The sequence below is a fragment of the Aptenodytes forsteri genome, unplaced genomic scaffold (assembly GCF_000699145.1).
Source record: "Aptenodytes forsteri isolate BGI_AS27 unplaced genomic scaffold, ASM69914v1 Scaffold132, whole genome shotgun sequence".
NCBI lineage: Eukaryota > Metazoa > Chordata > Aves > Sphenisciformes > Spheniscidae > Aptenodytes > Aptenodytes forsteri.
Genome location: NW_008795520.1, coordinates 2,104,742 through 2,118,820, shown reverse-complemented (window position 1 = coordinate 2,118,820; position 14,079 = coordinate 2,104,742). Strand labels below are relative to the sequence as shown.

The 14,079-nt window shown below is 37.9% G+C and overlaps 1 protein-coding gene across 1 annotated transcript in view; it reads left to right on the top strand.

The window, feature by feature from the left end:
- The window catches only part of COG2 (component of oligomeric golgi complex 2), a 61,521-nt gene that overhangs the window by 27,242 nt on the left and 20,200 nt on the right, over positions 1 to 14,079 (top strand). The window contains exons 3-10 of the mRNA XM_009281816.1: positions 803 to 964; positions 1,611 to 1,676; positions 2,610 to 2,690; positions 3,308 to 3,411; positions 4,718 to 4,826; positions 6,495 to 6,674; positions 9,683 to 9,807; positions 11,120 to 11,246. Of these exons, the coding sequence (XP_009280091.1) occupies positions 803 to 964; positions 1,611 to 1,676; positions 2,610 to 2,690; positions 3,308 to 3,411; positions 4,718 to 4,826; positions 6,495 to 6,674; positions 9,683 to 9,807; positions 11,120 to 11,246 (954 nt within the window). The remainder of the gene's footprint in view (positions 1 to 802; positions 965 to 1,610; positions 1,677 to 2,609; positions 2,691 to 3,307; positions 3,412 to 4,717; positions 4,827 to 6,494; positions 6,675 to 9,682; positions 9,808 to 11,119; positions 11,247 to 14,079) is intronic.

The window sequence follows — 14,079 nt, the reverse complement described above, 5'->3', positions numbered from 1 at the left end:
GCGGTGCGCCGGGCCCGGGGTGTCGCGGGGGGCCTCCTGAGGCGGGGGGTGGCGGGTTACCGGGTGGGTGAGAGGAGCCCGGAGCCTTGGTCGAGATCTGTGAGCTCCGCCACGGCTCTGTCCCCGGGCTGTGACCCCCAGAGAAGCGCTGAGTGTGTCATGAAAGAGGGATCCGGGCCGTTTGCAAAGGCAGGCGGCTCGCACCTCTGCGGTTGCATCCGAGCAGGGGTTACGGCTAAGTTTGGCGAGACTGAAACGGAGTCTGAGCGGCGGAGCAGGGGGGCCTGCCCGAGGAGAGAGCCGGCAGGTTTGCAACCGGGTGATCCGAGTGTCTGTGTCCCGGGCCGGGGCCGGGTGCTGCGGCTCACCTCCTAGGGCAGACCCGAGTCATACTTCCTCCAGGTCGCACCCTGCGTGCTTTGAAGCCAAGTTGCAGGTAGACTGATAACCAGCATTCAGGCCTCGTTGCTTAGGGAGCTCAAAGTAGTTCGTAATACTGTATTTCGACTTTTGTTTGGGTTTTTGTTTGGTTTTTTAAAGTGTATGCAGGGAGTATAGAACCTTGTATTTTGGAGAGCTAGTCTTTTGGTACTCTGACCCACAACATTGTGTGCTTGTGAGATTAAAGACCAAGACTTTGGAACATTGACAACTACTCCGTTAAGTAGTCTTTTTGCCCCCCAGTACTTCAGTTTGGTCAGCTCACTGGCATATGGAATACTTTATTTTGGGGGTGGGGTGGGTGTGTTCCTGATTTGAACTTTTCATTTACATCCTTCTCTCTTTCCTGTTTCATTTTCAGCCGGATTTTGATGTTGATCACTTTGTATCAGACTGCAGGAAACGAGTGCAGTTGGAAGAGCTCAGAGAGGATCTGGAGCTCTATTACAAACTCCTTAAAACTGCCATGGTAGAACTCATAAATAAGGACTATGCAGATTTTGTTAATCTCTCAACAAATCTAGTAAGTCTTACTAAGTTTTACTATGTAGTTCAGACTCAACATGTTTTAGTGTGATTTTTATTTTTCATATGAAAAGCATGCGGCTTGTATTTTGGCATGATTAGATTTAAGACATCTTAAACTGTGACCCCTTGCACTGAGAGAAACTGAAAGACCGTTACTGTAGAATATAGCTACTGTAAAGAATTGCTGTTGGCCCGTAATAAATGTTTTAGATATATGCTTTTTGTCTTAAAAAAAAATCAATTCGTTAGGAAGTTAGACTCAAGGCAAACACTTGACTGAGAATTTTAGTCATTTACATATTAAAATGTCTTGTTCACTGTGTATCCTGCTCTTTTACTCCAGTTCTTCCAGGTTCCAATTATATAGGTTGAAAGAGTGAGATTTAACATTTTTATTGGAAGAAAAACTTCTATAGGTCAAGGTTTTCTTTCAGTTTTGGCTTTGTGTGACAAGCAGTCTGATATCTTTATCCCTGTATTAGAGGTAACGTATTTTTGCATTGCACTTAAAACTGGAGACTATAAAGGGAGGTATCATTTCTCAGTTCTTTTTTAGTGTCTGTAAAATGATAGGCTTTGTCAGTAATTCACATATGAAGTTATCAAAAAAGTCATAAATATTTTTGTGGTGATTTCTTTAGGTTGGCATGGACAAGGCTCTTAATCAGCTTTCAGTACCCTTGGGACAGTTAAGGGAAGAAGTTATGGTATGCTCAAAACAATCATACACAGCTTGGTAAAATTCAGCTCACTTTCATATGATATATAGAATGTCTTTTATTCACATTAATAATAATGATAATAAACTTCTCTGACAATTGACTTCTTAGAGCAGTAGTAGGAGAGGCGTGTTTTCAAGCAGTTGTAGTAGTAGTAAATTTACATTTTCTGTAGTGCCTTTTAATGAAGAGAGAAAGGATTTTTTAAATGTGATAAATGAATGGACTCTTGCAAGACAAGTATAAGGTGACATATTGAACTGTTTTAATATTAGAGTGACTTAAAGATGGTAGTAAATAAATCAGATGCAACACAGTCCCACTAAGGACTTTTTTGCTCAGTCCTGTGGTTTAACCGTAAAAGATCACCCTCTTGACGGTCGGTCTTATTCTGACTCTTCCACAGTGACTTGGTATTTAGTGAAGGGCAATTTTTGTTCATCTTGGCAGCTGGTTCAGAGGGATGTTTGCTGCATAAATGTGCCTTCAAGATATCTTAGCCTTGATGTCTGAAACAGAAAATAGGTTCACAGTTAGCACAGAGAAATATTTATTATGTGAAAAATGCTACTTAAATCTGATTTATAACTTCAGTTTCAAGACATAAAATTGTATTGTTTTTATTGCTTATTTCTGCGTGAAAGGTGGTTTGTTCTCTGTAAGGTACTAAAAGAACGCTTCTGGTTGAAATAATGATACTTGTGGTGGCAGTACTTTAGGAGCAGCTTATAAGTTCAGTTATTTAGTCTTATTTCTGGTTGGTTTTTTTTTTTCACTTAGAGGCCAGTTGATGTACTGTAGCTTTTATTTGTCCTATATTCGTATTAATCTGTCTCCTGTTTTAAGTTTAGATTTTTGAGTTAATGTTTTTTAAAACTTAAGTGGGAAGCCAACTTTTCATACTGACTTTCTCTCTCACAGAGTCTTAAGTCATGTGTCAGTGAAGGAATTCAAGCAGTAGATGACCGAATGACTAGACAGGAAGATATTAGAAGAAAAAAGGTACAACAGATAAATGATTACCTTGGAAAGAGCCTCATTAGGGCAACTTTTGTTTTTGCCATTAACCCAGAGAAAATGAAATTTTAAAAGTTTTAGACTGTCTAGATACACACTGTGCAGGATTTTGTACTTGTAAAAATAATGATTGAAATTTTGGTTGACAGACTTCACTTTTACAGTGTCTAGTTGATCATAAATCTTTATTTTCCTTTATTTGCCAAAAACATCTACGTTTGGTTTGGTTGGCTTTTTTTAATTAGTTACTTGTTTCTGCTTGTAGTAGTATATAAACTTGCTTACTATGAATGTAATTGAAATACAGAAGTTTAATTTCTATATGAGGGGGAGGAACTAACATTTGTCTTTGTGTTTAACTTGGTAAAAATTGGATAAGAACAGCTGTTCTACATCTGTGACAAACATTGTGGGGTTTTATGGGCTTATGTGAGCAATACTTCAACTGAGACATGACTCAAGTATTAAGGAGGAGGGAGGGAACTTAACACCAGAAAAAAAAAATCCCAACAAAAAAAAAAATATCCAAAATATCTTCAGGGTTGTTAGATAATGTAAATTGGGATTGGGGTCAGACATGAAAAATCTTTCTTTAATTATAGATGTGTGTCCTGAGACTTATTCATGTTATTCAGTCTGTTGAGAAAATTGAGAAGATTCTACATTCCCAAGGCACTAAAGAATTGTCCTCATTAGAAGGAAACAGGTAAAAATTATGGAAATGTTCAGTTTTGTTTGTAATTGATGGGACTAACTTAATTTCATGGTATTGGTGTAGATGAAGTTACAAACATTAGTATATATCTTTAGAAATGTAACTCTGATGGAATAAGTGACTGTTATTTTACTATTTTCTCAGGTTTAGTCTTCTGCAGACTGGTCATTTGCAGAATATGTAACTCAGCCTCCAAAGTTCTGAATTACTTGTAGTGCTTTCAGTAAACGTGTGCTTTTTGAAGTTTGCATGCAATAATTTTTTCTTTTTCTTGGAAGTCACTAATCCTGTCATGTCTGAAATACTCTCTACAGTACAGTTTATTACATCATTTGGAAGTAAAATGGGAAATAGCTTTTCTTGTTTTCCCTGCATACGTATAACTGAAAGGACTGCCGCAATAGTCTGAGGCAGGCAAGCCACACATGTAGTACTTCTGGAAGATGGAAAGTTTGTGACAAATTCCAGCCAGACTCACAAGTTTTGTTTTTTAACAACTTCATGGAAAGCGTCTTCTCCCTCTGCCCTTGCTGAGGGATGGAAGATGTCTTTCAGCCAGTTTTGGAACTGATGCACCAGCTATGCGCTTGAAATAATTGACTGGGATGCAAGTGCAAATTACACTGAAGGAAAAAGACAATTTCGTGAACCTGTTTGAATGTGAGACTGTCTCTTCAGTTTAGTGTGCTGGATCACATGGTAATGAGTTGGGGGAGGTAGACAGAGTAATAGGTTGATACCTAGAGGGACAAAACATATGCAAATGTTTTCAGTCAGGGTGAGGCACTTTGCAGAATCATGTTTTGAAGCAAGATTGTACTCAAGTGGCTGAAAATTTGGCTAATTATATACACCTGAGAGGGGTAGGACTGTTTCTGTAGAGATAGCTGTCATTAGTTTTACCACATGACAGAAAAGGGAAATAAGAAACAAATGTGGATAGCGAAGAGCACTTACAGCAGAATGAGCTGTAAGGCTGCCTTTTCATGTGACAGTAAGCAGCACTACCCTATAGAAAACAGTGCTTCATACTGTTGAGGCAGCTTCTTATGTTCCTCTCAGCTTCTGCTTCACCCACTTCATACCTTAGTAGCTCCAGAATAACTCTAATCGTGTAGTCTGTTCCAGGTTACTATGGCATGATTGCAATAATTGTAGTAGTACCTATCAGAATTCCAAATATTTAGATTAAACCACAAGAATTGGGGGAGGGCATTATCTATCTGCTGCAGATGAAAGTGAGTTGATTTGAAAGGTTCTAACTGTGTATTCTCATTCTGTATCGTCTCTCTTCTAGCCCACTTTTAACTGGACAGGTTTTGGAGAGAATTGCCACAGAATTTAATCAACTACAGTTTCATGCAGTACAAAGCAAAGGAACGCCCCTTTTGGACAAAGTGAGACCAGTACGTATTGCATGATAGCCAGCTTAACACTTGTAGGATCAAGCAAACCCAATATAATTGGAAGAGAAATGCCTGTTTCCACAGAGTTTTATTGAATTAATTTATGGGGGAAAATGAGTTTCAAGAGGTAATTTTTATCAGTTGATTAGAAGTATTGCTTCTTCTGAGGGTTTATGCTTTGTTTGCTAACTTCTTTAGGATAAATTACTTAGAATAAGAGTAGGAAATACAACAGACATTTTTGTCAGCCTAACGTATCTTGCAGTTTGTCTGCTTGCTGATACCGAGGCCTAGTTCTAGAGATTTATGTTGGTTTTGTTAGCTGCAGTGTACAGACCAGGATATGAATGGAATGTGCCTACAGAGTGGCTGGCTTGAATATATTCAACTTTGTCTTTTGGTGAAATTTGTTGCCTGACTGTGGCTGTTCAGGCTGGTAGGCTGATCTCCCTAATATCCTGTTTGTAATAACTGTCTACCGTAAAAGATGAATTGACAGGGTTTTTTTTCTTCTGTCTATTCATTGGGGAGAGGGAACAAATGAAGACTGGTACTTAAAGGTAGATAGTATTAATAATGTGAATATGGAGATGGGCTAATGCTTTAAGCTGATTAGCATGGAGCTGACATTCTTGATGGCTTTCGAGCTAGCGAGGTAGTTCATAGTTCCAGTTTTTCACTATGTGTGTCTATTGGCAATATAAAAGTATTTCAGTTCAAGACTTCCATGGTACCACGTTGATTCATGGGCAGTTTACAAGACTGTTCTGGCCACTGAGTTATCAAATATGGATAGCAACAGAAGTGTGAGCAACAGGGTAGTGTTTTCATGACTAGTCAGCAATTGGGTTATGGGCTTTGCATATTCAGAACAAATTTTGTGGCTATTTAAAGAACCATTTTAGGATGAATGGACACAATATAGCATGCAAAAGGCCAGAGAAAAAATTTGACTCGTTAAACTGGTAGTTCAGCTGTGATTAAATTAATGTGTGTTGCTGAACTTGCTTCAAATACAGAGTTGTAAGGGACCGTCTTGGGCCAGGAATGTATCTGCAAGTAGTGTAGCAATGAGTTGGATCTAGTGGAAGAGATATTGCAGGAGACGAGGACAAATGGTTAGCAAATGGAAGAATATATGTTGACTGAAGCAGCTGTTTGGCAGAAGCCAGAAGGAATCTAATGGCATGTCACTTTTTTTGCCAGTGTCACTCAATGTCTGTGGTTTGCAGTAATTTGACAAGTAGTGCTGGGAACACACTATCGTTTTAGTTTTTGACAGTGAGGGGTAAATGCCACAGTTGTTATCCCTGGTGACTTATTGTGAAGCTTTTGTGTATTATCACACATAGTAGTTCAGTTCAAGGAACAATTACTGACGTATTTCTTCAGGATAAAGGGGACCTTAGATAAGTTACCGCATAACTTACAACATACAGAGAAAAATAATTGCCTTTTATCCTTATTATAATAAATACTGTGTTAAACAGCATCAGTAACCCATTAAGCTTGTGTTAATGTTCATTTAATGGTGACAGTTATCAAAACTTGTGCACCTTTCAAATAAAAATGGAAAGCTGAATTAGGTATTTCTGGAACAATTTTCTTCAGCAATGATGGCAAGGCTTTGCTTTTGTTTTTATTACTATATTTTGTTTCTCTTCATAGCGTATAGCTGGAATAACAGCTATGTTGCAGCAGTCTCTGGAAGGCCTGCTCTTGGAAGGCCTTCAAACTTCAAATGTTGACATAATACGTCACTGTCTTCGCACTTATGCAACAATTGACAAAACACGAGATGCAGAGGCATTAGTTGGTCAAGTGCTTGTAAAACCTTATATAGATGAGGTAAGATAAAATCAAGAATCCTAAGAAAATGAATTGATTTGCAAACATGCTTACTTTTCCTGTTAACCTCCAGCTTTCTTTAGCAGCTTCAAAATGCCTTTGTGGAGAGAGCAGGAGAACTGAACCCCAACACAATGTCAATTTGTTTGTTGTTGCTGTTTAAGAAAAAATTCGCCTGTCACCGATTTCAGGATATATCCAGTTGGGATTCTTTTTCTCATCTACATTTTTCTTGGGGTGAGGAATCCAAAAAACCAACCTTAAACCAAGCATATGACTGGTGTAAAATCCAATTTTTTCTGGACCAGGGTGCATCTGTGGGAATTGGATCAGATCTGGGGTTTGCATTTCTTCATGGCTGGCTCAGTAGCAGGCAAATGCAGCAAAAATAATTCTTAGTGCAATGTCCTTTTCTTCCCATTGTATGAGGAAGCAGTTTCTGCAGTTCCCAGCTGTACCAGGACAGTAGCAGGAGCAGGAACAAGTGTTTGTTTGGGAAGCATTTGCTGTTGTCTGGTGGGAAAAATGTGTCAGATAGCCAGTTTCTCAATTCATGAGAAACTGATTTTAGTAGGCTGTCAGTTCACAGTAACAAATTGGACCAATCACAAAGTACTGATTGAATTTTCTGAAATGAGGGGACTTTCTGCTAATTCTCTTGACTTTTGCTGCTACCTGTAAAATGGTTCCTCACCTTTTTGTAGCACGGTTTGTTCTTACACCTATTCTGGCCTGAACAGTTGGTGACTAGTCTACACTACTTTTTTTTTCTTTTTGTTGTGGTTGATGATAATGTAATTCCTCCAAAAAAAAGCTCAGACAGTAAGCTGCCACAAGAGTGTAACAGAAAGTCAGTCAGTTGTGCTGAATTTTTCTTGTATGTCAGCACACCTGCAGTTGCCACTGAAAACATTTTTAAGGTCCTACAATTACATTATAGTAACTCTAGTTTCAAGCTTCGAGTGAAAATCTAAAAATTCATTTTAAGATATTTGCTGTGTTTGAAATGACTTGAGAAACCAGGTTTGTGCTGAAGCGATGTTGCTATAATACCAAAACTTCTTTTGACCCTTTTCATCAGTGTGTTGGGAATTATGTCCAGGTCAGGTAATGATTCCATATCATTTCAGAGGATATTTGTTCCCTACTGATACCTGAATAAGTGCCCTTTTACAGTATAACTACTAGTGTTAACTGACTGCTCTGTTGCAGGAAGTTTCCCTGGCTTTCACTAGATTGTCAGAGTATTTCATAAATGCATTAAATTCACTGACCTTAAAGAAGTTAAACTGGGCCAGCGCCAGGGCTACAAAGTTGGTGTCTTAAAACTAGCGTTATGAATCTCTCAGCAGTATTCATTTTCCTGCTCCTGTGGGGAGGAAGAACTGTAAAGTACAAGAGCTGCCTTGGCAATTGCAAATATACACTTGCTTGAATTTGTGCGTGTTGGTAGAAGGCAGCATAGATCTTCCTCTCATCGTTGCCTCTGCAATACATAGCACTTTTCAGTGGCTTTGAGTCCCAAGTTACGTTATTGATGTATCTTTCCCTTTGCTGTCAAGATTTTCTTTTACTGACATTACTCTTTAAATTGAGGTGTTTAATAACATTCTCTTTGCTCAGTAAACCGTGAGAGGCATGTTATGATGTGAGGTACTCTTTTCTGCTTTCAGGATATTTAAAACAGTTTGTTCTCTACTGGTATTTTACAAAAAAATGAGACTGCTTATAGTATAGAGTTAACACTTTTATTAAGACCTATAAAAGCAATGTGAACATTGTTTCTAAAAGTATTGAATATGTTTCTGTAGGTAATAATACAGTTGCTTTTTCTTACACTGATGTCCCTTTCTGAACATAAATGCAGAAATGACCTTAAGGTATCTGCTTCCTTTTTCCATTTAGTGGCCATTTGCCACGGTGTTCCCAAACAAGGCAAGTGAAGAGTTAATCTGTATAACTTTTGCTGAAGGAGTTGTTCTTCTAAATCAAGACAGGGAAAAGAAATTACCTTTTTTTCACTCAGTAATGTCTTCAGCAGCCAAGAGATGGAATTGTTGCCTTTCCCTTCCCTGGGAAAGAATAGTATGCCTGATAACACCTGAGCTGTATGTCGTTGTCAGTAGCATGTTTCTTTTCTGCTGTTGGAAAGGAAACATTTAAAATTTTTCTGGTTTTACTTTGTACGCATACAGATTTACAAAGCAAAGCCAGCTCCTGGCTTTTGGATGGGGGAGGGAGTCAAATGGTGGTGGCCTCTCCCCTTAAGGACAGACTTCCTTTGGGTGCTTGCTAATGCTGCAGCAACTGCTGCAGTGGGGGACAGGTCGTGTTCCCCTCTGTTTTTGCAGTATCTGTTCTTTCCCCACTTCTGCACCGTTCCGCTTGTTTATGTAGCAAGAGGCAAAAGTGTTCAGACAGGTGGAACAATACCAAGAAATAAAAGCTATTGTTCTTTTCCTGTATTGTCCAACTACTGTCTGCCTTCTCTTTATGGCAGAGAATTATCCCTTTTCACTGGATATGAGGTACTGTCCTGACAAACTGCTTTGCTAGCTGCATTAAAGACTTAGCATTGTCACAGAAGATTCTTGGCTATTGGCTTACCTGCATTTGGGATTGGACCAACAAGCTCTAAATTTAGAAGAAATTTTTTACTTTATTCTGAGGTTTGATTAGCTTTTGCCAGTCACCCGTTTAACTTTACAGACTGCTTCAGGGGACAGTGATGTGTGCAGTGGGTAGGGAGCCGGACATGGTGGCTAACATTTAAAAGCAAGGAGCTCATTCCCATTCTTGTGGGCAATCTGGCCAGTTAGAGTGCCCCATTAAAGGAAGTAATAATTCAAGCTGGCGAGTTATACTTGGAAACTATAATATAAAAAAGTAAAACGTCCCAATATTTGGGGTTATAGTGTTAGGAGTTTTGAGAGAGTAGACTGAGAGTCTTGCATTATGGTGTTTCATATTCACTTTTCTGACATTTAACACTGAACTCTTCCTGGCAGGTGATTGTGGAACAGTACGTTCAATCTCATCCTAATGGCCTTCAGGCTATGTACAATAAACTGTTGGAGTTTGTTCCTCATCATTGCCGTCTTTTACGTGAAGTAACAGGGGGAGCTATTTCGAGGTAAATATCTTGGGTTTTCTCTCAGTTGCATTAAAGTTACAGCAAGTATCATATAGTTTTGAAATGCTTTGCATAATTAGCTTCCATGCATGAACAACTTACCTGGCCTTTCCTGAAGATTCATAGTCAAGTTTGGTTGCTCTCTCGTGTCTGTGTTTTTCGAAACAAAACAGCGAACAAACTTTCTTGGTGCCCCAGCCCAGACCTTCAGAGGAGGGAAAGAGAAGCCTGTATTTCAGCAGTAGAATTGAGTACTGTTCATAATACAATGTGTCAGATACCTTGTTTTTGTGAATCCATGAAGCATGATTGTACGCTTCATCCAAGGAAAAGGGCAAAATAAAGCTATTAAAAAATCTGAGTTCAAAAGTTATTGGGTTGTTAATGTACATCAGAAAAGTGGGGATGATCCCTAGAGGTTTGACTGATGTATTGCATGAACTGGAACTGCAGGTTTAATTGATTTGTGTAGTGCTTCCACTGTCTTCTCCAAAAGTGCTTAATTCTTTATGCAATTAAATTGCCTGTTTTGAAGTTTAAATAATTCAGGTCTACTGAATTGTATCCATTTATTCATCTGTTTCCGGGCTGGTTAATATAGTAGACTGCTGTAATTAGCAGAACTATGGATGTAGCCCCTAGGGACTGCAGAATTACTTTGCTAATTAGTCATCCATTGCTGAGGTTTTTATGACTCCTAAGTTTTACTAACATTTCAATTTTTTAATCCCTCAGCAAGTTTTAATCTTTCTTCTTAATAATGGAATGTTTCTACTTTGTACTGTGGTGTACTGAACTGGAATTAAATGCTTGTATCTCTTCTGCTCTCAATTTATAAATTTTCATAATCAAGGTAGCTTTTAGTCTTTTGCTTCGAAGCACAATATCATGTATTAAATACAGCTTGGAACAATTATGAAAAAGTTCTGCTTCTTTCCATTGCATTAGTGACATTACTTCTACTCGGTACCTCTTTTGAAGTTTGGAGCTGTTAAAACTTGAAATACACAAGTAAGAATAGGAGTTCTCAGCTGAAATGTACTCATTTTCCAGTTCACACTGGCAAAATACAGAACTGATAAAATTTTAAAACACTTTGAGAGTTATAAAAAAATACCTTGTGTTTGATGAGACTGTGGGATCAGATATGAAATCTGGAAGGAAGAATAGTTTAAGGGAATCGGCATACCTACATTAAAAAAACTTAACTGTGTTTTGTCTACTGCAGTGCATGTCTTTTTAGTTATCCCTACCTCCAAATAGAAGTCTGATGGTAAAATATAACCATGGAATAACTGCAATTTTATTTCAGTGAAAAAGCAGATATTGTTCCTGGATATGATTTCTTAGTGAATTCGGTGTGGCCAGAAATAGTACATGGTTTAGAAGAGAAACTGCCATCACTGTTTAACCCTGGAAACCCAGATGTGTTTCATGAGGTAATTAATTAATTTTAATTTTTTCCATTTGTGATTCCTTTGACACACACAAGAATTGAATGAGTCGTGTTCTCTAGCTTTTTTCCCCTGCTGCTTTTCTGTAAATTCATGTTGTTGCATGGCTCGGAAAAGGAGGTTATCTCAAATAATTTGATTTAATTTTCACAGTAATTAATTCTCCCCTCAAGTTTGTCAGGAAAGCTCATACAGAAGTTATTGGAAGCCATTTAGTCATGTGAATTTGGGCTTAGTATTTGTTTTAGGAGTAGATGTTCTTTCTCAGTTGAAGAATTGCAACATAAATGAAGGCAGGAGTGGACGACTTCAATGTTCACCCAAGACTGGGACTCATGTATAGGAAGGGCTGTTATGTTAATTAAATACCTGGATTACAACTTGCCCTATACTATGGGAAGGTTAAAAAAATTCGTTGTTTCACTGGCTTGTTTTAGCTTTTGCTCTCTTTCAGTACTGCAGATTATGTTGTGATGAGAAACACAAGTTAACTAAAAGAAATAAAAATACTTGGAGGCAATGTGGTAAGGTTTAGAACATAAAAGAAGTATTTTCTCTGATATCGCAACCAATTATGAAGCAAGCTTACGTTAGAAAATGAATTTAAAGTACTTGTCACTCTTGTATTTTCATGATTGGCAGTGCTGCTCTGCCTCTAAAAGATCATCTTTTACTAATGTTGAAACAGATTTCTTGGTCTAGTATGAAGATTGGCTCTGGCAGTACTTTGTTAATATGTCACAAGTAGAAAATATGAGCTTTCTGCTTTTCTTCATGTCCTGTCTGTCTGTATTTAACCGTGATTGCTGAAATATTTGGATTTTTTTTTTCCTTGCAGCTTGACTTATGATTATTGTGAAACCTTTTCTTTTCAAGATGGAGACAGCAGGCAGTGATAAACTGTCTGAAGCAAGGCATAGTAAGCAGATCAGGACAAATGACTTGGGGAAATGTTGGATTGCTGGTGGAGGTTTATAAGGCAAATGATTCTTCCTGTGTTCATGCAAAACTGCTTGTACTAAATACTTACACTTTTCTTGGAATTTAAGATCTCTTTCATACAGATACATTGAATAATTGAAGGCAGGCAGGCATGACAGTGAATGTTTGCAGGGCTGGCTCTGAATAAGAAGCAAATGAAATGGATGTTGAAGAAAGTTGTGGTAATGCCATGCAAACGACACTATAGGGTCTTCCCTCTCCCCTGTGAGAATACTTAGTTTCACATAAAGTTTCAGTCACTCTTCAAGCTTTCACCTAATGCCCTGCATACTGCAAATTGTGAACCGTGCTGGGCTTTTGTTGTCTGTGCTGCTTGATTTACACAAGAATTTATTTTATCTTCAGAAGAGCTGGATTTGCTGTTTTAAATGAATTATTTTTAAAAGGCTGTCATCTTATATTAAGCTGATATTGACCAACAGTGACATTGTGTTTATTTAAAAAAAAACCAAACACCAAAACCATAAAAACCCAACACCCCCCCATGACCTTCAAGTAAATCATGTAGTAAGTCTAAAGTACTTTCCAGACTACTTTTGACTACTTAAGTGACTCAGAGTCTAAATCATTAAAATATTTTATCTAAAAATCAATATGAAGTTGAAATGCCAAGTGTAAAAATGCTATTATGTCTATCTGAAGACTAATAGGAGTAGTTCTGAATTAAGAGGGGGGGAAAAAACCCTTTAAAATTGTTTCTGCACTGCTGATAATCCAAGTAATGCAACACAGATTTTTAGACAGAAATCTTCTATCTCTGTTTTCTAGGTTGATAGAAATGCAAAACGTCTTTTTCTCCAGGTTTGTTTGCATATGTATATAGGTATAGGTTTAATGCTGAAAAGTTTGAATATGCAATATTATCTGTTAGGAGGTTTTTAGATGTAGAGGAGGGGAATGGAAAAATACTTCTTTAAAATCCTGTGAAAATCAGACTGGCAGTGTTAAGCATGTAAAAATAACTATTTACTTGTGCAGAGTTTTTAAAAAAAAAAAAAATTGATTCAGGTTGTTGTGCCCTTATTTCTGAGTCAGATTTGTAGATTTACAGGCATTTGAAAAGAATGCTTTTTATCCCTAAACATTCATTTGAGACTATTAAGTTTAGATTCCTCTGTTTGAAAATTGCTCCATTTTGTTTCCTACTTTAACTTCTCTTAAGTATCTTTGTGCAGTAAACAGTCCAGTCCTAGAAGCTGAAATGGGAACTAATCTTGCAGTTGATTCCCTTGCTTGGATATAATGTTATCAATAACTAGATAAATGTCTCTCGAGTTGTCTTCTATTTTGAAAGTGATAGGTCTTTTCAGAGTGTTTGGTTTATATCTCTGACTAATACTCAAGGTAGCAGATTATTAACGGCTTGTTTGCCTCTTTACAGTGCTGGGTTTATTATCTAAGAAAGGAGGCCTGAAAGAGCACTAATCTGTCATTCATTCTGGATTTAACTCACATACTTTTTATGATTCCATTGTGTTATAGATACAGCCACATCGCGAGAAAAGTAGTTACCTAAAAGCTTTTGTGTGCAATTTCCAGAATACCATCTTGACACACTGAAGCTGCCATGTCACAAGAAAAATATGCTGTAATTATACCTTTAACAGAAAGTTATGAACTTACTGAGATACACAAAAGCATGCCCATGTCATAGAATAGTTTGGGTTGGAAGCAACTCCTAAAGGTCATCTAGTCCAGCCCCCCTTTCATGGGCAGGGACACCTTCAACTAGATCAGGTTGCTCAGGGCCCCGTCCAGCCTGACCTTGAATGTTTCCAGGGATGGGGCATCCACCACCTCTCTGGGCAACCTGTGC